Raw genomic sequence first — 20662 nt, 5'->3', positions numbered from 1 at the left:
CCCTCCAGCCTCTCCCTATCTCCGCAAACCTCCTCCAGCCCCTACACACCTCCCGATCTCTGTAAACTCCTCCAGCCCCTACACCACTCCCTATCTCTGTAACCGCCTCCAGCCCCTACACCCCTCCCTATCTCTGTAACCCCCTCCAGCCCATCCCTATCTCTGTAACCTCCTCCAGCCCCTACACCCCTCCCTATCTCTGTAACCTCCTCCAGCCCCTACACCCCTCCCTATCTCTGTAACCTCCTCCAGCCCCTACCAACCTCCCTATCTCAGTAACCTCCTCCAGCCCATACACCCCTCCCTATCTCCGTAACCTCCTCCAGCCCCTAAACTCCTCCCTATCTCTGTAACCTCCTCCAGCTCCTACACCCCTCCCTATCTCTGTAACCACCTCCAGCCCCTACAGCGCTTCCTATCTCTGTAACCCCCTCCAGCCTCTCCATTTCTCCGTAACCTCATCCAACCCCTACAGCCCTCCCTATCTCTGTAACCTCCTCCAGCCCCTACACCCCTGCCTATCTCTGTAACCTCCTCCAGCCCCTACACCCCTCCCTATCTCTGTAACCTCCTCCAGCCCCTACACCCCTTCCTATCTCTGTAACCCCCTCCAGCCTCTCCCTATCTCCGTAACCTCATCCAGCCTCTACACCCCTCCCTAACTCTGTAACCTCCCCCAGCCCCTACACCCTCCTTATCTCTGTAACCTCCTCCAGCCCCTACACCCCTCCGTCTTTCTGTAACCTCCTCCAGCTCCTACACCCCTCCCTTTCTCTGTAACCTCCTCCAGCTCCTAAACCCCTCCCTATCTCAGTAACCTCCTCCAGCCCCTACACCCCTCCCTATCTCTGTAACCACCTCCAGCCTCTCCCTATCTCCGTAACCCCCTCCAGCCCCTACACCCCTCCCTAACTCTGTAACCCGCTGCAGCATCTCCCTATCTCCGCGAACCTTCTACAGCCCCTACACCCCTCCGTATCTGTCACCTCCTCCAGCCCCTACACCCCTCCCTATCTCTGTAACCTCCTCCAGCCCCTACACCTCTCCCTATCTCTACAAACCCCTCCAACCCATCCTTATATCTGTAACCTCCTCAAGCCACTACAACCCTCCCTATCTCTGTAACCCCCTCCAGCCTCTCCCTATCTCCGCAAACCTCCTCCAGCCACTACACACCTCCCTATCTCTAAACTCCTCCAGCCCCTACACCTCTCCCTATCACTGTAACCTCCTCCAGCCCCTACACCCCTCGCTCTCTCTGTAACCTCCTCTAGCCCCTACACCCCTCCCTCTCTCTGTAACCTCCTCCAGCCCTTACACTCCTCACTATCTCTGTAACCCCCTCCAGCCCCTACACCCCTATCTCTGTAGCCCCCTCCAGCCTCTCACTATCTCCGTAACCTCCTCCAGCCCCTACACATCTCCCTATCTCTGTAACCTCCTCCAGCCCCTACACCCCTCCCGATATCTGTAACCCCCTAAGGACCTCTCCCAATATCCGTAAACTCCTCCAGCCCCTACACCCCTCCCTATCTCTGTAACCTCCTACAGCCCCTACACCATCCCCATCTCTGTAACCCTCTCCAGCCACTCCCTATCTCCGTAACCTCCTCCAGCCCCTACACCCCTCCGTATCTCTGTAAGCTCCTCCTGCCCCAACACCCCTCCCTATCTCTGTAAGCTCCTCCAAACCCTACACCCCTCCCTATCTCTGTAACCTCCTCCAGCCCCTACACCCCTCCCTATCTCTGTAACCTCCTCCAGCTCCTACACCTCTCCCTATCTCTGTAACCACCCCCAGACCCTACACCGCTTACTATCTCTGTAACCCCCTCCAGCCTCTCCCTATCTCTGTCACCTCATCCAGCCCCTACAACCCTCCCTATCTCTGCAACCTCCTCCAGCCCTCACACCCCTGCCTATCTCTGTAACCTCCTCCAGCCCCTACACCCCTCCGTATCTCTGTAACCTCCTCCAGCCCCTACACCCCTTCCTATCTCTGTAACCCCCTCCAGCCTTTCCCTATCTCCGTAACCTCAGCCAGCCTCTACACCCCTCCCTAACTCTGTAACCTCCTCCAGCCCCTACACCCTCCCTATCTCTGTAACCTCCTCCAGCTCCTACACCCCTCCCTTTCTCTGTAACCTCCTCCAGCTCCTACACCCCTCCCTTTCTCTGCAACCTCCTCCAGCTCCTAAACCCCTCCCTATCTCTGTAACTTCCTCCAGCCCCTACACCCCTCCCTATCTCTGTAACCTCCTCCAGTCCCTACACTTCTCCCTATCTCTGTAATCACCTCCAGCCCCTACACCCCTCCCTATCTCTGTAACCCCCTCCAGCCTCTCCCTATCTCCGTAACCTCCTCCAGCCCCTACACCCCTCCCTATCTCTGTAACCTCCTCCAGCCCCTACACCCCTCCCTATCTCTGTAACCTCCTCCAGCCCCTACACCACTCCCTATCTCTGTAACCTCCTCCAGCCACTACAACCTTCCCTAACTCTGTAACCCGCTCCAGCCTCTCCCTATCTCCGCGAACCTCCTACAGCCCCTACAACCCTCCGTATCTGTCACCTCCTCCAGCCCCTACACCCCTCCCTATCTCTGTAACCTCCTCCAGCCCCGACACCTCTCCCTATCTCTACAACCCCCTCCAGCCCATCACTATATCTGTAACCTCCTCCAGCCTCTACAACCCTCCCTATCTTGTAACCCCCTCCAGCCTCTCCCTATCTCCGCAAACCTCCTCCAGCCCCTACACACCTCCCTATCTCTGTAAACTCCTCCAGCCCCTACACCTCTCCCTATCTCTGTAACCTCCTCCAGCCCCTACACCCCTCCCTATCTCTGTAACCCCCTCCAGCCCATCCCAATCTCTGTAACCTCCTCCAGCCCCTACACCCCTCCCTTTCTCTGTAACCCCCTACACCCCTCCCTATCTCTGTAACCTCCTCCAGCCCCTACACCCCTCCCTATCTCTGTAACCTCCTACACCCCCTACCACCCTCCCTATCTCAGTAACCTCCTCCAGCCCATACACCCTTCCCTATCTCTGTAACCTCCTCCAGCCCCTACACGCCTCCCTATCTCTGTAACCTCCTCCAGCCCCTACACCCCTCCCTATGTCTGTAACCTCCTCCAGTCCCTACACCCCTCCCTATCTCTGTAATCTCCTCCAGCCCCTACACCCCTCCCTATCTCTGTAACCTCCTCCAGCCCCTACACCACTCCCTATCTCTGTAACCTTCTCCAGCCCCTACACACCTCCCTATCTCTGTAACCTCCTCCAGCCCATACACCCCTCCCTATCCCTGTAACCTCCTCCAACCCCTACACACCTCCCTATCTCTGTAACCTCCTCCAGCCCCTACACTCCTCCCTATCTCTGTAACCACCTGCAGCCCCTACACCCCTCCCTATCTCTGTAACCTCCTACAGCCCCTACACCCTCCCCATCTCTGTAACCCTCTCCAGCCACTCCCTATCTCCGTAACCTCCTCCAGCCCCTACACCCCTCCCTATCTCTGTAACCCCCTCCAGCCCCTACAACCATCCGCATCTCTGTAAGGTCCTCCAGCCTCTACACCCCTCCCTATATCTGTAAGCTCCTCCAGCCCCTACACCCCTCTCTATCCCTGTAACCTCCTCCAGCCCCTACACCCCTCCCTATCTCTGTAACCTCCTCCAGCTCCTACACCCCTCCCTATCTCTGTAACCACCTCCAGCCCCTACAGCGCTTCCTATCTCTGTAACCCCCTCCAGCCTCTCCATTTCTCCGTAACCTCATCCAGCCCCTACAGCCCTCCCTATCTCTGTAACCTCCTCCAGCCCCTACACCCCTGCCTATCTCTGTAACCTCCTCGAGCCCCTACACCCTATCTCTGTAACCTCCTCCAGCCCCTACACCCCTCCGTCTTTCTGTAACCTCCTCCAGCTCCTACACCCCTCCCTTTCTCTGTAACCTCCTCCAGCTCCTAAACCCCTCCCTATCTCTGTAACCTCCTCCAGCCCCTACACCCCTCCCTATCTCTGTAACCCCCTCCAGCCTCTCCCTATCTCCGTGACCTACTCCAGCCCCTACACCCCTATCTCTGTAACCACCTCCAGCCCCTACACCCCTCCCTATCTCTGTAACCCCCTCCAGCCTCTCCCTATCTCTGTAACCTCCTCCAGCCCCTACACCCCTCCCTATCTCTGTAACCTCCTCCAGCCCCTACACCCATCCCTATCTCTGTAACCTCCTCCAGCCCATACACCCCTCCCTCTCTCTGTAACCTCCTCCAGCCCCTACACCCCTCCCTATCTCTGTAACCTACTCCAGCCCATACACCCCTCCCTATCTCTGTAACATCCTCCAGCCCCATACACCCCTCCCTATCTCTGTAACCTCCTCCAGCCCCTACACCCCTCCCTATCTCTGTAACCTCCTCCAGCCTCTGCACCCCTATCTCTGTAGCCCCCTCCAGCCTCTCACTATCTCCGTAACCTCCTCCAGCCCCTACACATCTCCCTACCTCTGTAACCTCCTCCAGCCCCTACACCCCTCCCTATCTCTGTAACCACCTCCAGCCCCTACATTCCTATTTCTGTAACCCCCTCCAGCCCCTCCCTATCTCCATAACCTCCTCCAGCCCCTACACCCCTCCCTATCTCTGTAACCTCCTCCAGGCCCTACAGCCCTCCCTATCTCTGTCACCTCCTCCAGCCCCAACACCCCTCCCTATCTCTGTAACCTCCTCCAGCTCCTACACCCCTCCCTATCTCTGTAACCACCCCCAGCCCCTACACCGCTTACTATCTCTGTAACCCCCTCCAGCCTCTCCCTATCTCCGTAACCTCATCCAGCCCCTACAACCCTCCCTATCTCTGTATCCTCCTCCGGCCCTCACACCCCTGCCTATCTCTGTAACCTCCTCCAGCCCCTACACCCCTCCGTATCTCTGTAACCTCCTCCAGCCCCTACACTCCTTCCTATCTCTGTAACCCCCTCCAGCCTTTCCCTATCTCCGTAACCTCATCCAGCCTCTACACCCCTCCCTAACTCTGTAACCTCCTCCAGCCCCTACACCCTCCCTATCTCTGTAACCTCCTCCAGCCCCTACACCCCTCCGTCTTTCCGTAACCTCCTCCAGCTCCTACACCCCTCCCTTTCTCTGTAACCTCCTCCAGCCCCTACACCCCTCCCTATCTCTGTAACCTCCTCCAGCCCCTACACTTCTCCCTATCTCTGTAATCACCTCCAGCCCCTACACCCCTCCCTATCTCTGTAACCCCCTCCAGCCTCTCCCTATCTCCGTAACCTCCTCCAGCCCCTACACCCCTCCCTATCTCTGTAACCTCCTCCAGCCCTTACACCCCTCCCTATCTCTGTAACCTCCTCCAGCCCCTACACCACTCCCTATCTCTGTAACCTCCTCCAGCCACTACAACCTTCCCTAACTCTGTAACCCGCTCCAGCCTCTCCCTATCTCCGCGAACCTCCTACAGCCCCTACACCCCTCCGTATCTGTCACCTCCTCCAGCCCCTACATCCCTCCCTATCTCTGTAACCTCCTCCAGCCCCTACAACCCTCCGAGATCTCTGCGCTCCTCCAATTCCGGCCTCTTGCCCATCACCCGATTCCCATCGCTCCACCATTGGCGGCCGTGCCTTCAGCTGCCTGGGGGGGGCCCTGAGCTCTGGAATTCCCTCCCTAAACCTCTCCTCCCCTTTCAAGAGGCTCCTTAAAACCGACCTCTTTGACTGAGCTTTTGGTCAATTGTCCCTAATATCCTTACATGTTTCAGGGTCAGACTTGGCCTGATTCAGGCCTCTGAAACGCCCAGGGCTGCTTTACTACGATAAAGTTGCTATATTACTGCAAGGTGCCATTTTAAACGTGCACCTTGGCCAGGACATCTATGTATCGAGCGATAATGTCTGGCATGCGATGGTGCCAACACACTGCATCCTGTCTGCCGATTATTTTAGCGAGCGAGAAGCTAAGCAGACACCTCTCTCTCTCTGCCGTGACTGAACATCAGAGAAAACCGGGCACTGGTTTCTCACTTGGTACGGACCCCGTCTGTGTGTGTGTGTCTGCGTGTGTGTGCGTGCGCGCGTGTCTGAGTGTGCGTGCGCGCGTGTCTGAGTGTGCGTGCGCGCGTGTCTGAGTGTGCGTGCGCGCGTGTCTGAGTGTGCGTGCGCGTGTGTGTGCGCGTGTGTGTCTGAGGGTGCGTGCGCGTGTGTGTGCACGTGTGTGTCTGAGTGTGTGTGCGCGTGTCTGTGTGTGCGCGTGTGTGTCTGAGTGTGTGTGCGCGTGTTTGTCTGAGTGTGTGTGCGCGTGTGTGTCTGAGTGTGTGTGCGCGTGTGTGTCTGAGTGTGTGTGCGCGTGTGTGTCTGAGTGTGTGTGCGCGTGTGTGTCTGAGTGTGTGTGCGCGTGTGTGTCTGAGTGTGTGTGCGCGTGTGTGTCTGAGTGTGTGTGCGCGTGTGTGTCTGAGTGTGCGTGCGCGCGTGTCTGAGTGTGCGTGCGCGTGTGTGTGTGCGCGTGTGTGTCTGAGGGTGCGTGCGCGTGTGTGTGCACGTGTGTGTCTGAGTGTGTGTGCGCGTGTGTGTCTGAGTGTGTGTGCGCGTGTGTGTCTGAGTGTGTGTGCGCGTGTGTGTCTGAGTGTGTGTGCGCGTGTGTGTCTGAGTGTGTGTGCGCGTGTGTGTCTGAGTGTGTGTGCGCGTGTGTCTGAGTGTGTGTGCGCGTGTGTGTCTGAGTGTGTGTGCGCGTGTGTGTCTGAGTGTGTGTGCGCGTGTGTCTGAGTGTGTGTGCGCGTGTGTGTCTGAGTGTGTGTGCGCGTGTGTCTGAGTGTGTGTGCGCGTGTGTGTCTGAGTGTGTGTGCGCGTGTGTGTCTGATTGTGTGTGCGCGTGTGTGTCTGAGTGTGTGTGCGCGTGTGTGTCTGAGTGTGTGTGCGCGTGTGTGTCTGAGTGTGTGTGCGCGTGTGTGTCTGAGTGTGTGTGCGCGTGTGTGTGCGCGTGTGTGTCTGAGTGTGTGCGCGCGTGTGTGTCTGAGTGTGTGCGCGCGTGTGTGTCTGAGTGTGTGCGCGCGTGTGTGTCTGAGTGTGTGCGCGCGTGTGTGTCTGAGTGTGTGCGCGCGTGTGTGTCTGAGTGTGTGCGCGCGTGTGTGTCTGAGTGTGTGTGCGCGTGTGTGTCTGAGTGTGTGTGCGCGTGTGTGTCTGAGTGTGTGTGCGCGTGTGTGTCTGAGTGTGTGTGCGCGTGTGTGTCTGAGTGTGTGTGCGCGTGTGTGTCTGAGTGTGTGTGCGCGTGTGTGTCTGAGTGTGTGTGCGCGTGTGTGTCTGAGTGTGTGTGCGCGTGTGTCTGTGTGTGCGCGTGTGTCTGAGTGTGTGTGCGCGTGTGTGTCTGAGTGTGTGTGCGCGTGTGTGTCTGAGTGTGTGTGCGCGTGTGTGTCTGAGTGTGTCTGAGTGTGTGTGCGCTTGTGTGTCTGAGTGTGTGCGCGCTTGTGTGTCTGAGTGTGTGCGCGCTTGTGTGTCTGAGTGTGTGCGCGCTTGTGTGTCTGAGTGTGTGCGCGCTTGTGTGTCTGAGTGTGTGCGCGCTTGTGTGTCTGAGTACGTGTGCGCGTGTGTGTCTGAGTACGTGTGCGCGTGTGTCGGAGTGTGTGCGCGTGTGTCGGAGTGTGTGCGCGCGTGTCGGAGTGTGTGCGCGCGTGCGCGTCGGAGTCCATGCGCGCGCGCGTGTGTCTGAGTGTGTGTGCGCGTGTGTGTGCGCGTGTGTGTCTGAGTGTGTGTGCGCGTGTGTGTCTGAGTGTGTGTGCGCGTGTGTGTCTGAGTGTGTGTGCGCGTGTGTGTCTGAGTGTGTGTGCGCGTGTGTGTCTGAGTGTGTGTGCGCGTGTGTGTCTGAGTGTGTGTGCGCGTGTGTGTCTGAGTGTGTGTGCGCGTGTGTGTCTGAGTGTGTGTGCGCGTGTGTGTCTGAGTGTGTGTGCGCGTGTGTGTCTGAGTGTGTGTGCGCGTGTGTGTCTGAGTGTGTGTGCGCGTGTGTCTGAGTGTGTGTGCGCGTGTGTGTCTGAGTGTGTGTGCGCGTGTGTGTCTGAGAGTGTGTGCGCGTGTGTGTCTGAGAGTGTGTGCGCGTGTGTGTCTGAGTGTGTGTGCGCGTGTGTGTCTGAGTGTGTGTGCGCGTGTGTGTCTGAGTGTGTGTGCGCGTGTGTGTCTGAGTGTGTGTGCGCGTGTGTGTCTGAGTGTGTGTGCGCGTGTGTGTCTGAGTGTGTGTGCGCGTGTGTGTCTGAGTGTGTGTGCGCGTGTGTGTCTGAGTGTGTGTGCGCGTGTGTGTCTGAGTGTGTGTGCGCGTGTGTGTCTGAGTGTGTGTGCGCGTGTGTGTCTGAGTGTGTGCGCGCGTGTGTGTCTGAGTGTGTGCGCGCGTGTGTGTCTGAGTGTGTGCGCGCGTGTGTGTCTGAGTGTGTGCGCGCGTGTGTGTCTGAGTGTGTGCGCGCGTGTGTCTGAGTGTGTGCGCGCGTGTGTCTGAGTGTGTGCGCGCGTGTGTGTCTGAGTGTGTGCGCGCGTGCCTGACTGTGTGCGCGCGCGTGTCTGAGTGTGTGCGCGCGCGTGTCTGAGTGTGTGCGCGCGCGTGTCTGAGTGTGTGCGCGCGCGTGTCTGAGTGTGTGCGCGCGCGTGTCTGAGTGTGTGCGCGCGCGTGTCTGAGTGTGTGCGCGCGCGTGTCTGAGTGTGTGCGCGCGTGTCTGAGTGGGTGCGCGCGTGTCTGAGTGGGTGCGCGCGTGTCTGAGTGTGTGCGCGCGTGTCTGAGTGTGTGCGCGCGTGTGTCTGAGTGTGTGCGCGCGTGTGTCTGAGTGTGTGCGCGCGTGTGTCTGAGTGTGTGCGCGCGTGTGTCTGAGTGTGTGCGCGCGTGTCTGAGTGTGTGCGCGCGCGTGTCTGAGTGTGTGCGCGCGCGTGTCTGAGTGTGTGCGCGCGCGTGTCTGAGTGTGTGCGCGCGCGTGTCTGAGTGTGTGCGCGCGCGTGTCTGAGTGTGTGCGCGCGCGTGTCTGAGTGTGTGCGCGCGCGTGTCTGCGTGTGCGCGCGTGTCTGCGTGTACGCGCGTGTCTGCGTGTGCGCGCGTGTCTGAGTGTGCGCGCGAGTGTGTCTGAGTGTGCGCGCGAGTGTGTCTGAGTGTGCGCGCGAGTGTGTCTGAGTGTGTGCGCGCGTGTGTCTGAGTGTGTGCGCGCGTGTCTCAGTGTGTGCGCGCGTGTCTCAGTGTGTGCGCGCGTGTGTCTCAGTGTGTGCGCGCGTGTGTCTCAGTGTGTGCGCGCGTGTGTCTCAGTGTGTGCGCGCGTGTCTGAGTGTGTGCGCGCGTGTCTGAGTGTGTGCGCGCGTGTCTGAGTGTATGCGCGCGTGTCTGAGTGTGTGCGCGCATGTGTCTGAGTGTGTGCGCGCATGTGTCTGAGTGTGTGCGCGCATGTGTCTGAGTGTGTGCGCGCATGTGTCTGAGTGTGTGCGCGCGTGTCTCAGTGTGTGCGCGCGTGTCTCAGTGTGTGCGCGCGTGTCTCAGTGTGTGCGCGCGTGTCTCAGTGTGTGCGCGCGTGTCTCAGTGTGTGCGCGCGTGTCTCAGTGTGTGCGCGCGTGTGTCTCAGTGTGTGCGCGCGTGTGTCTCAGTGTGTGCGCGCGTGTGTCTCAGTGTGTGCGCGCGTGTGTCTCAGTGTGTGCGCGCGCGTCTCAGTGTGTGCGCGCGTGTGTCTCAGTGTGTGCGCGCGTGTGTCTCAGTGTGTGCGCGCGTGTCTGAGTGTGTGCGCGCGTGTCTGAGTGTGTGCGCGCGTGTCTGAGTGTGTGCGCGCATGTGTCTGAGTGTGTGCGCGCATGTGTCTGAGTGTGTGCGCGCATGTGTCTGAGTATGTGTGGGCGCATGTGTCTGAGTGTGTGCGCGCGTGTCTGAATGTGTGCGCGCGTGTCTGAATGTGTGCGCGCGTGTCTGAGTGTGCGCGCGTGTCTGAGTGTGCGCGCGTGTCTGAGTGTGCACGCGTCTCAGTGTGTGCCCGCGTGTGTCTCAGTGTGTGCCCGCGTGTGTCTCAGTGTGTGCCCGCGTGTGTCTCAGTGTATGCCCACGTGTGTCTGAGTGCGTGCGCGCGTGTCTGAGTGCGTGCGCGCGTGTCGGAGTGCGTGCGCGCGCGCGTGTTTCGGAGTGCGCGCGTGCATGTTTCGGAGTGCGCGCACGCGTGTTGGAGTGCGAGCGCGCGCGTGTTTCGGAGTGCGAGCGGCGCGTGTCGGAATGCGCGCACGCACGCGTGTCGGAGTGCGCGTGCGTTTCGGAGTGCGTGCGCGCGCGTGTCGGAGTGCGTGCGCCGGAGCGTGTCTGAGTGCGCGCGCACGAGCACGTGTCTGAATGTGTGCGCGAGCGTGTCTGAATGTGTGCGCGAGCGTGTCTGAATGTGTGTGCGAGCGTGTGTCTGAATGTGTGTGCGAGCGTGTGTCTGAATGTGTGCGCGCGTGTCTGAATGTGTGCGTGTGTCTGAATGTGTGTGCGCGTGTGTCTGAATCTGTGTGTGCGTATGCGCGTGTTCCTTCCCAACACACTCACCGTGTCCCCTCGGAAGATCTTCCACTCGTGCTGCGCTATGGGCTCCACAACCACCTTCCTGCGCTGCCGGCCCGGAGGGTTGATCCTCTGGGCTGCAATGGTCCACGGTCTGTTCATGCCGTACCGGTAACCGCGGTGTACCTTGGCCCCCATGGCGAGCAGGGCTCCGAGTCGCATGGTTGGGTACCGGCTGCGGGGAGAAGACATTCCACACTGAGTGACGCACCAGGGAAAGGGCCGGGATGGCTTTGGCGGGATTTGAACACAGACACACGCGTGTGTCTGAGTGTGTGTGCACGTGTTCTGTCCTGGCCACCTCAGACAGGAGGAGGCCATTCAGCCCTCTCGAGCCTGTTACACAGGAACAGGAGGAGGCCATTCAGCCCCTCACGCTGGGAGAAATGCCCCAACAACTGATTCCCCGGCTCCTCCACCTGACATGCCGCTCCCCTTCCCGATGTCCTTCCCCCCACTTTGTGCCCCCACCTCTCCCACTCCCCTCACTGTGCCCCCACCTCTCCCACTCCCCTCACTGTGCCCCCACCTCTCCCACTCCCCTCACTGTGCCCCCACCTCTCCCACTCCCCTCACTGTGCCCCCACCTCTCCCACTCCCCTCACTGTGCCCCCACCTCTCCCACTCCCCTCACTGTGCCCCTCCCTTCCCATCACTGTGCCCCGCCCCTCTCTTCCCCTCACTGTGCCCCGCCCCTCTCTTCCCCTCACTGTGCCCCTCTCTTCCCCTCACTGTGCCCCGCCCCTCTCTTCCCCTCACTGTGCCCCTCTCTTCCCCTCACTGTGCCCCTCTCTTCCCCTCACTGTGCCCCGCCCCTCTCTTCCCCTCACTGTGCCCCTCTCTTCCCCTCACTGTGCCCCTCTCTTCCCCTCACTGTGCCCCGCCCCTCTCTTCCCCTCACTGTGCCCCGCCCCTCTCTTCCCCTCACTGTGCCCCTCTCTTCCCCTCACTGTGCCCCGCCCCTCTCTTCCCCTCACTGTGCCCCGCCCCTCTCTTCCCCTCACTGTGCCCCGCCCCTCTCTTCCCCTCACTGTGCCCCTCTCTTCCCCTCACTGTGCCCCGCCCCTCTCTTCCCCTCACTGTGCCCCGCCCCTCTCTTCCCCTCACTGTGCCCCGCCCCTCTCTTCCCCTCACTGTGCCCCGCCCCTCTCTTCCCCTCACTGTGCCCCGCCCCTCTCTTCCCCTCACTGTGCCCCGCCCCCGCCCCTGATGCCGCTTACCCTCCCGATGCCCCTCCCCCTGTCTGGTTTGAAATCCTCTTCAACCGTCACCCTCGGTTCACCGCGCGGCCCCGGCTCCGCGCGAGACGGGAGCTATCCCAGCATTCCTGTGGCACATTCCCCAACGGTTCAATCAATCTCTCCGGACCCCATACCCTCTCAGCTCTGTGCCACCTGCTCCGGACTTCGGTCAACTCCCGTTAACCCCTCACCGGAGTTTGATTTATTCGTGCTTGTCGTCGGACCGGGCGGCCGGACCATGCAAGCTCCCCCCCTCCCCTTCTTGCCCGCGCAGAATGGAACCTTCCGGCACTCGGGGCGCGCAACTCCCGCCCTTCACCCCGCAGCGCCTCCTGGGAATTGTAGGCGGACTACAATCCCCATCAGCCTTCGCGCGGCCGCTCCCGTCCGGAGTATGCCGCGCACGGGCACGCCGGCTCAGTGCCTGCCGGGTGTCGCGTTTGCATGCTGGGAGCTGTAGGAGGACTTCAAATCCCAGGAGGCCCCGCCGGGGCGCGGGGCATGCCGGGCAGCAGGGCCACCATCTCATGGTCCAGAGCCATATTAGTGGGTAATCCACCCAGACAAGGGGCAGCAGTGTGAACACCAGATAGTGCAGAGCCTTCAACTCCCTGTTATTAACATATATGCTCAGCAAAATGTTTCTTGACCCAACTTATTATCCCCCCCAAAAAAAAACTCCAGTTGTAATGGTGAGTGTTGGCCGCACCCTTGGGAGTCAAGGAGGTGGGTGCTTGGTGAAGGCTGAGGGGGAAGAAGGGGCGGGTTCCCCATCGCTATGTGGCTAAGCGGGATCCTCTGCCCCTGTAGCCGACAAAACAAAAGGCCATGCTACCAAAGCTTTTCGTCTTGCGCTCATCAGGCCGGCTGGCGAGAAATTGCCAACAGTCCCGAAGGGAGCAAACAACAATTTATACTGCATGAGAAGAGAGCGCCAATTGGTTGGCAAGTGGACACCGATTGGTGGAGCCGTTGCCATGGACGGTGCACCGTGGAGGAGTTAACTGCCCAGCTTTGTTCAAATTCTAAACCGGGCAGGTCAACTCTGATTGGTCCCTAAGCTTTAGTTTAGTTGAAAAAGGCGCTTGTGTGGGGACACATTCCTTCTGTCTGCAAAGGACTGGGCTGTGTGTGTGTGCGTGTATGTGAATACCCACCTTCCGCTTAGGGGTGGTGGCTACTTTCTCTTTCCCAGCTCACGTTTCCACTCCCAGTACAATCACCATTATATCACCTCTATCCATGTTGTCTTATCATCGCCAATCCCCCACTTTTTGCCTTGACCGTCCATCACTTCTATCACTGAATCTCTCTCTTTTAGGTAATAATTACCAGTACAAACTGGTCTTTATGCTCCACACGAGCATACACCCTCCCCACTTCATCTCATCCCTCAACATAGCCCACTCTCCCTCCTCTATTTATCCAGCTTTCCCTTAAATTCACCTTGGATATTCATCTCAGCTGCTACTCGTGGTTGCCAGTTCCATATTCTTTGGGTTGAGGAATTTCTTCCAAGTTCTCCGGTTGGGTTTATTAGTGGCTATCTCCCCCAACTAGCTCTAGGCCCGGCCTATCGAGGGCTTTCATAACTTTAGACCCCAAGCAAGTCGCTCTCCAGCCTTCTCTATTCCAAAGAGCCTCAATCAGGTTCTATCTGCGTCCCCTTCCCCCCCTCAACTCCAAGACGAGCTTAAGAGTCGTTCGAGGACATCTTAAACCTCTTGGGGAAAGGCCATTGACCCGACACGTCAACTCGGTTCCTCCCTCTCCACTGACGCTGCTTGACCAGCCGAGAGATTCCAGCATGGCCTGATTTCATTTCAGTTTCACAACATCGCTTTGCTACAAGTCAAAATTGTTAGCCCGTTCTCCTAGGGCACAGCTCCACGAACACTGGTCGTTCTCCGGTTGAAGACGGCCATCAGGCCTGGTTTACAGCCTTAGCCACGACCCAAAACCTCAGCGAATCACAGGCTGGGGCCTGTCGTTGCACCTCACTAGCTTAGCCATCCAGTCTGTCCCTGCTGCGAATGGGGTTTGCCCAAGAAAATCTCTCAAGACGCGCTCATGTAAATTTGAAAGGCAAAACTTTCATTTCTCCAGCGTCATTCACAACCGCAGAACATTCCTAAAGTGCCTGAGAGCCGATGACTTACTTCTTGAGCTGCGCTCACGGCTGTAACACAGGAAACACGGCACCTAATTTGCAGGCAGCAAGATCCCACAAACAGCAACGTGAGAATATCCCGGATTGTCTGGTGTTTTTTTTTAAAAATAGATGTTGGGCGAGGACTAAATATTGGACCTCGGAGCCGCCAGGGAGGACATCCCCCTACCCTGCTCTTCATCCAATTGTAGTCGTGGGATCTTTTACATTCACCTGAGGGGGCAGACGGGGGCTTCAATTTAACACCTCATTTAAAAGATGGTGACTCTGACATGCGGCACTCCCTCAGTACTGACCCTCCAACAGTGCGGTGCTCCCTCAGTACTGACCCTCCAACAGTGCGGTGCTCCCTCAGTACTGACCCTCTGACAGTGCGGTGCTCCCTCAGTACTGACCCTCCAACAGTGCAACGCTCCCTCTGTACTGACCCTCCGACAGTGCGGCACTACCTCAGTACTGACCCTCCGACAGTGCGGCGCTCCCTCAGTACTGACCCTCCGACAGTGCGGCGCTCCCTCAATACTGACCCTCCAACAGTGCGGTGCTCCCTCAGTGCTGACCCTCCGACAGTGCGGCGCTCCCTCAGTGCTAACCCTCCGACAGTGCGGCACTCCCTCGGTACTGTCCCTCCGACAGTGCAGCGCTCCCTCAGTACTGACCCTCAGACAGTGCGGCGCTCCCTCAGTACTGACCCTCCGACAGTGCGGCGCTCCCTCAGTGCTGACCCTCTGACAGTGCGGCACTCCCTCAGTGCTGACCCTCTGACAGTGCGGCGCTCCCTCAGTACTGACCCTCCGACAGTGCGGCACTCCTTCGGTATTGACCCTCCAACAGTGCTGCAAACTTTTTTTATTCACTTATGAGATGTTTCCTTCGCTGCTGGGCCCAGCATTTATTACCCATCCCTAATTGCCCCTTGAGAAGGTGATGGGTGAGCCGCCTTCTTGAACCGCTGCAGTCCTTGTGGTGTAGGTACGCCCACCGTGCTGTTAGGGCGGGAGTTCCAGGATTTTGTTCCAGCGACAGTGAAGGAACGGCCGATATATTTCCAAGTCAGGGTGGTGAGTGGCTTGGAGGCAACTTCCAGGTGGTGGTGTTCCTTGGATTGTGTGCTCGAGTCTCTGGAGTTATGCAACTCATTTCCTCCTCGAGCTTCGAAAGGCAATCGACTCCTGACTTCAGTTCACCACAGGTGAGCCTAGCCGCCGACCGGCGTGCCATTCAACCTGGGAGGCATCACCCCCCCCAACCAAGTCCAGTCCTCCCTGAATTATCAGATGGCGATTGGGCGCAGGGGAATCCTGGGGCGACTTCCTGCCCTCACCACATCCCCCGAGTCCCCACCGAGGTGGGGGAAGGGCACGGGCCGGGGATTGTAACGGGGTGGAGCTCCCTGACACACCCGGGCACCGCCTCTCGCCGCTGGCCCGCTGCGTGGGTGAAAACTCCAGTTATTACCGTTCCTGCCCAGTACCAGCACACAGGAGCAGGCGCTGGAGAAAGCACAGGGAGCAGGCAATTGGGAATCACGGCCTTAAACTGGTGGGGGTGGGGAGGGTACGATCAACGGCGCAGAAGACAGGGGTAAACTTGCAGAGGAGGCAGGAGGGCAGAGTGGCACTCGGGCAGTGGGAGGTGCGGGTGTCCTGGTTGTCCTCGCTGGAAGGTACCGAGCAGATGCAGCAAAGCAATTGGCAGGGCAAGTGGCACGCTGGCCTTCATGGCAAAGGGGGGGGGCGGGATCTGAGTACAGGAGTTAAGACGTCTCGCTGCAGTTGTGTGGAGCCTTGGTGAGACCGCACCTTGGAGTATTGTGCGCAGTTTTGGTCCCCTTGTCGAAAGAGGGATACACTTGCCTTGGAGGGAGTGCAATGGAGGCTCACCGGACTAATCCCTGGGACGGTGGGATTGTCTTATGGGGAGAGATTGGGGAGACTGGATCTGTCTTCCCTGGAGTTCCGAAGAACGAGGGGGTGACCTCAGTCAAACTTACCAAATGCGTACATGGCGCGACGGGGTGGATGTGGATGGGATGGTTCCCCTGGCTGGTGAGTCTGGAACCAGGGGGCATAATCTCAGGGTAAGGGGGTGGCCCATTTAGGACTGAGATGAGGAGGAACTTCTTCACTCAGAGGGTGGTGAATCTTTGGAATTCTCTACCCCCCCTCCCACCGAGAGCTGTGGAGGCTCAGTTGCTGAGCGTGTTCAAGACAAGGTCGATGGGAGTTCCGGAGACTGATGACATCAAGGGGAGGGGGGTAGGGGGATCACGGAGGTCTACAGCGCAGAGAAAGGCCCTTCGGCCCATCGAGTCTGCGCCGGTCAAACGAGTGCCTATTCTAATCCCATTTTCCAGCCCATAGCCTTGCGTGCCGTGGGCATCTAAGTGCACATCCAAAATACTTCTTAAATGGGATAGTGTGGGGGGGGGGGGGGGGGGGGGGGGGGGTGAAATGGCACTGAGGTCAATGACCAGGCGGGAGTCGAACTGAACGGCGGGACAGGTTTGGCGGGACCTCAACGCCCGCCTCCTGCCTCCATCTTCCAGGAATGGCTCTGGGAATTGGGGGGGTGGGGAGAGAGAAAAAAATAAGGGAATACATTCCTCGGAAGATAAATAAGCATCCTAAGGCCCCCAAGAGCAGTTAGAGCGCAGGAGGTGGCCCTTTGGCCCATCGAGTCCATGCTAGCACGGTGAGAGGCCGGGCAGGCAGAGTCCGAGAGTTGGGGGGGGTGGGGGCACCAGGAACCAGACAAAGCAGCAACTCCGACAATCCGTGAAGCAGAAATTTTCTTTTTCTTTTTAATTACCGTAAAAGCGAGCCCAGGGCCCGACATTGGTGTAAAAAGCTGCTAACAGCACGAACAATTCTCTTCTTTCAAATGAAAAATAAAATTCCTCAGCAATCAGGGGAACGAGGGTGGACAGAGGGGCCAGAGGGGAGGGGGAGGGGTGGGGGGAAGAGGAGAGAAAGAGGGGGGTGGGGGTGGTTTACGCATCTGCAAAAAGGCTGGTCTGGGCGTATCAGCTTCATCCTCTTAAACAGCTGCAGCCTCAGCCTGAGAGAGAGAGAGTGGAGCAAAGGAGAGCGGTTAGCGGGACAATTCTGTTACCAAACACACCAGCAAAAACAATTTTCTGAAGCGCGCGAGGCGTTAGGAGCGACAACCTGCATTCATATAGCACCGGGAACGAGGTACAGCGGCGCGAGACGCAAGCAGGGGGGCGAGCGCAGTACAGAAGGAGGCCATTCTGTCCATCGACTCTCTGCTGGCTGGCTCCTGCGAAGGGTTTGTGTCACTCCATCATCCCCGCCCCACCACATCCAGCCAACTTGTTCTCAAGACGGAATGTGGAACAGGGCCACAACAGTCGGAGAGGTTTGGAGGAGGAATTCCAGAGCTCAGGGCACACCCCCCACCCCCCCAACCCAGGCAATTGAAGGCACGGCTGCTGAAGGTGGAGCGATGGGAATCGGGGGATGGGCAAGAGGCCGGAATTGGAGGAGCGCAGAGATCTCGGAGGGGTGTAGGGGCTGGAGGAGGTTACAGAGATAGGGAGGGGTGTAGGGGCTGGAGGAGGTTACAGAGATAGGGAGGGGGTGTAGGGGCTGGAGGGGGGTTACAGAGATAGTGAGGGGTGTAGGGGCTGGAGGGGGTTACAGAGATAGGGAGCGGTGTTGGGGCTGGAGGAGGTTACAGAGATAGGGAGGGGTGTGGGGGCTGGAGGAGGTTACAGAGATAGGGAGGGGTGTAGGGGCTGGAGGAGGTGACAGAGATAGGGAGGGGTATAGGGGACTGTAGGAGGTTACAGAGATAGGGAGAGGTGTAGGGGCTGGAGGGAGTTACAGAGATAGGGAGGGGTGTAGGGGCTGGAGGGAGTTACAGAGATAGGGAGGGGTGTAGGGACTGGAGGAGGTTACAGAGATAGGGAGGGGTGTAGGGGCTGGAGGAGGTTACAGAGATAACGAGGGGTGTAGAGGCTGGAGGAGGTTACAGAGATAGGGAGGGGTGTAGGGGCTGGAGGAGGTTACAGAGATAGGGAGGGGTGTAGGGGCTGGAGGAGGTTACAGAGATAGGGAGGGGTGTAGGGGCTGGAGGAGGTTACAGAGATAGGGAGGCTACAGATGGCCATGGACACAAGGACCTAGCCACACACTCAGAATGCCCAAGCTCGCTGTCTGTGCTAATGGGCACAGAGCTGGCACATCCCCAAACCGGGCCTTCTACCCACCTCCGGGCTCCCATTGAAATCTCTGGTGCGTCGTATTCCAGACTCCGCCACGCGGTACAGCTTCCGTTTACAGGGGTGGGGGGGTTGGGAGATGGGGTGGGGGGTAGGGAAAGGGAAGCTGCACTTTGGTGAAATCAAGCGACGAGGCTGTTCCTTACCCCCTCTTCCTTTGTCTGGGGTTCCGTGGCATTGGCCACCTCGCTCTCTGTCTTCTCGCTGGGGCTGACGATGGTCTTGTTCTCCTTTTCCTCCTCACCGTGCTCTCCTTCCTGGGCTGGGACAGGCTGGGTTACCTCCCCTCCGTCCTCGCCCCCATCCTCCTGTTCCCCCTCCTTGGAATCACAGGGTCGCTTTGCGCAGACCTTCGTAAGAAACAAAACAGTCACGCACAGGGGGATGGAATAAGGGAGCCGGATATGTTCAGCAGCTCACTGGCTGGGGGAGTGGTTCACAGCATCGGTGACTCGGAGCGAGAGGGGGACAGGACTGGGGGGGGGCGCGGGGGGGTGGGGGTGGTGGAGAGAGGGGGAGTGTGGGGCGGGGGCAGCGAGGAGGGGGCGGGGTAGCGGGAGGGAGGGTGGCGAGAGGGGGAGTGCGGGGCACGGGGCGGCGAGGGGGTGGGGGAGCGGGAGCGGGGCGGCGACGTGGGGTGGCGAGAAGGGGAGTGCGGGGCTGGGGAGCAGGGTGGCGAGAGCAGGAAACGTGGGAGAAGAAGGCCATTCGGCCCATCGATTCTGCTCCGCCATTCAGTGAGATCGTGGCTGATCTGATAACCCTCAACTTCACTTTCCTGCCTTTTCCCCATAACCCTTGATTCCTTTACTGATTAAATATCTGTCTATCTCAGCCTTGAATATACTTCATGACCCAGCCTCTACAGCCCTCTGCAGTAAAGTATTCCACAGATTCACCACCCTCTGAGAGAAGAAATTCCTCCTCACCTCTGTCTGACTCTGGGATTATGCCCTCTGGTCCTAGACTCTCTCACAAGGGGAAACAACCTCTCATCATCGACCCTGTCAAACCCGGGAGGGGGCGGGGCCAGGAGGTTTGAGGACTCCGGGTCTATACTCGATGGAGTTTAGAAGGATGAGGGGGGATCTGATTGAAACTTACAGAATACTGAAAGGCCTGGATAGAGTGGACGTGGGGGAAGATGTTTCCATTAGTGGGAGAGACTAGGACCCGAGGGCACAGCCTCAGAGTAAAGGGAAGACCTTTTAGAACAGAGATGAGGAGAAACTTCTTTAGCCAGAGAGTGGTGAATCTATGGAATTCATTGCCACAGAAGGCTGTGGAGGCCAGGTCATTGAGCGTATTTAAGAACGAGATAGATAGGTTCTTGATTGGTAAGGGGGGGGGATCAAAGGTTACGGGGAGAAGGTGGGAGAATGGGGTTGAGGAACTTATCAGCCATGATTGAATGGCGGAGCAGACTCGATGGGCCGAATGGCCTAATTTCTGTTCCTATGTCTTATGGTCTTATGGGGCGAGGGGCCGGGAGGGGGTGAGGGGCCGGGAGATGGGGAAAGCGAGAGATGTCGGTGATTGAGAGAGAGACACTAGGAGAAGAAACTTCAGAGAGAGAAATGGACAGAGAGAGAGAGAGAGAGACAGAGACTTGCTGGGGAGCAGTATTATGGTGGACAACAGCCATTTGAACAATCTGTGGGAACACAGTGCACTGGACACAGTTTCACCACGTATACTGCAGTGCAGCGTCTCTCGCAGCGCAGTCTGTACCTTTGTCGGAGTGACCGACTTTCGCTTTGATCCAGTCTTCTCCAGCTTTTCCTTATCTTTCGCTGGTTCGTCAATCACCAGTTTGCCCTCCTCATCGCTGCTCCCCTCAGCATTCTCCTTCTTCTCTCCGTCTCCCTCTCCCTCAGATGAGCTTTGGTGAGGCTCTGGTGCCTGGACAGAAGGGCCAAAGGTCAGAAACCCTGCATTTCGCACCCTCTTAACCCGCAGCCCCTCTCCCTGAGTCACAGGCGTCGGTCCTGGCCCGGTGGCGCGACCGCCTCTCAGTCAGGAGCTTGTGGGTTCCAGCCTCCACTCCAGACACCGGAGCACAAAATCCATCCAGACGCTCCCGGTACAGTAAATCAAACAAAACCCAGACACGTTAGCAGGTGTCAGGTTCAGGCGACCAAAATACTCAGTCAATGAGGTCAGTTTTAAGCAGCGTCTTAAAGGAGAAGTGCATGCGAGAGAGGGGGACGGAGAGGTTTAGGGAGGGAATTCCAGAGCTCAGTGCCCCCCCCAAGGCAGCTGAAGGCACGGTCGCCAATGGTGGAGCGATGGGAATCGGGGGGGATGCGCAAGAGGCCGGAATTGGAGGAGAGCAGAGATCTCGGAGGGTTGTAGGGGCTGGAGGAGGTTACAGAGATAGAGAGGGGTGCAGGGGCTGGAGGAGGTTACAGAGATAGGGAGGGGTGTAGGGGCTGGAGGAGGTTACAGAGA

General features: G+C 58.6%; 1 protein-coding gene across 4 annotated transcripts in view; it reads right to left on the bottom strand.

Annotated features, from left to right (window-relative positions):
• The window catches only part of mrpl24 (mitochondrial ribosomal protein L24), a 56992-nt gene extending 36876 nt beyond the window's left edge, over nt 1-20116 (bottom strand). The window contains exons 1-4 of one of the 4 annotated variants that reach the window (XM_041181770.1): nt 19943-20116; nt 18358-18561; nt 16777-17025; nt 10540-10729 (exon numbers count right to left, since the gene is read on the bottom strand). In XM_041181770.1, the coding sequence (XP_041037704.1) occupies nt 10540-10716 (177 nt within the window). In that variant the 5' untranslated portion in view covers nt 10717-10729; nt 16777-17025; nt 18358-18561; nt 19943-20116. Of the gene's footprint in view, nt 1-10539; nt 10730-11774; nt 11897-11929; nt 12124-16776; nt 17026-18357; nt 18562-19942 lie in introns of those variants that run through there. The other 3 variants (XM_041181772.1, XM_041181771.1, XM_041181773.1) reach the window with 3 other exon arrangements.
• Between the last annotated feature and the right edge of the window lie 546 nt (nt 20117-20662).

Source organism: Carcharodon carcharias (genome assembly GCF_017639515.1).
Source record: "Carcharodon carcharias isolate sCarCar2 chromosome 36 unlocalized genomic scaffold, sCarCar2.pri SUPER_36_unloc_20, whole genome shotgun sequence".
Classification (NCBI taxonomy): domain Eukaryota; kingdom Metazoa; phylum Chordata; class Chondrichthyes; order Lamniformes; family Lamnidae; genus Carcharodon; species Carcharodon carcharias.
The sequence above is the reverse complement of the archived record's forward strand: the minus strand, read 5'-3'. Positions and strand labels throughout refer to the sequence as shown.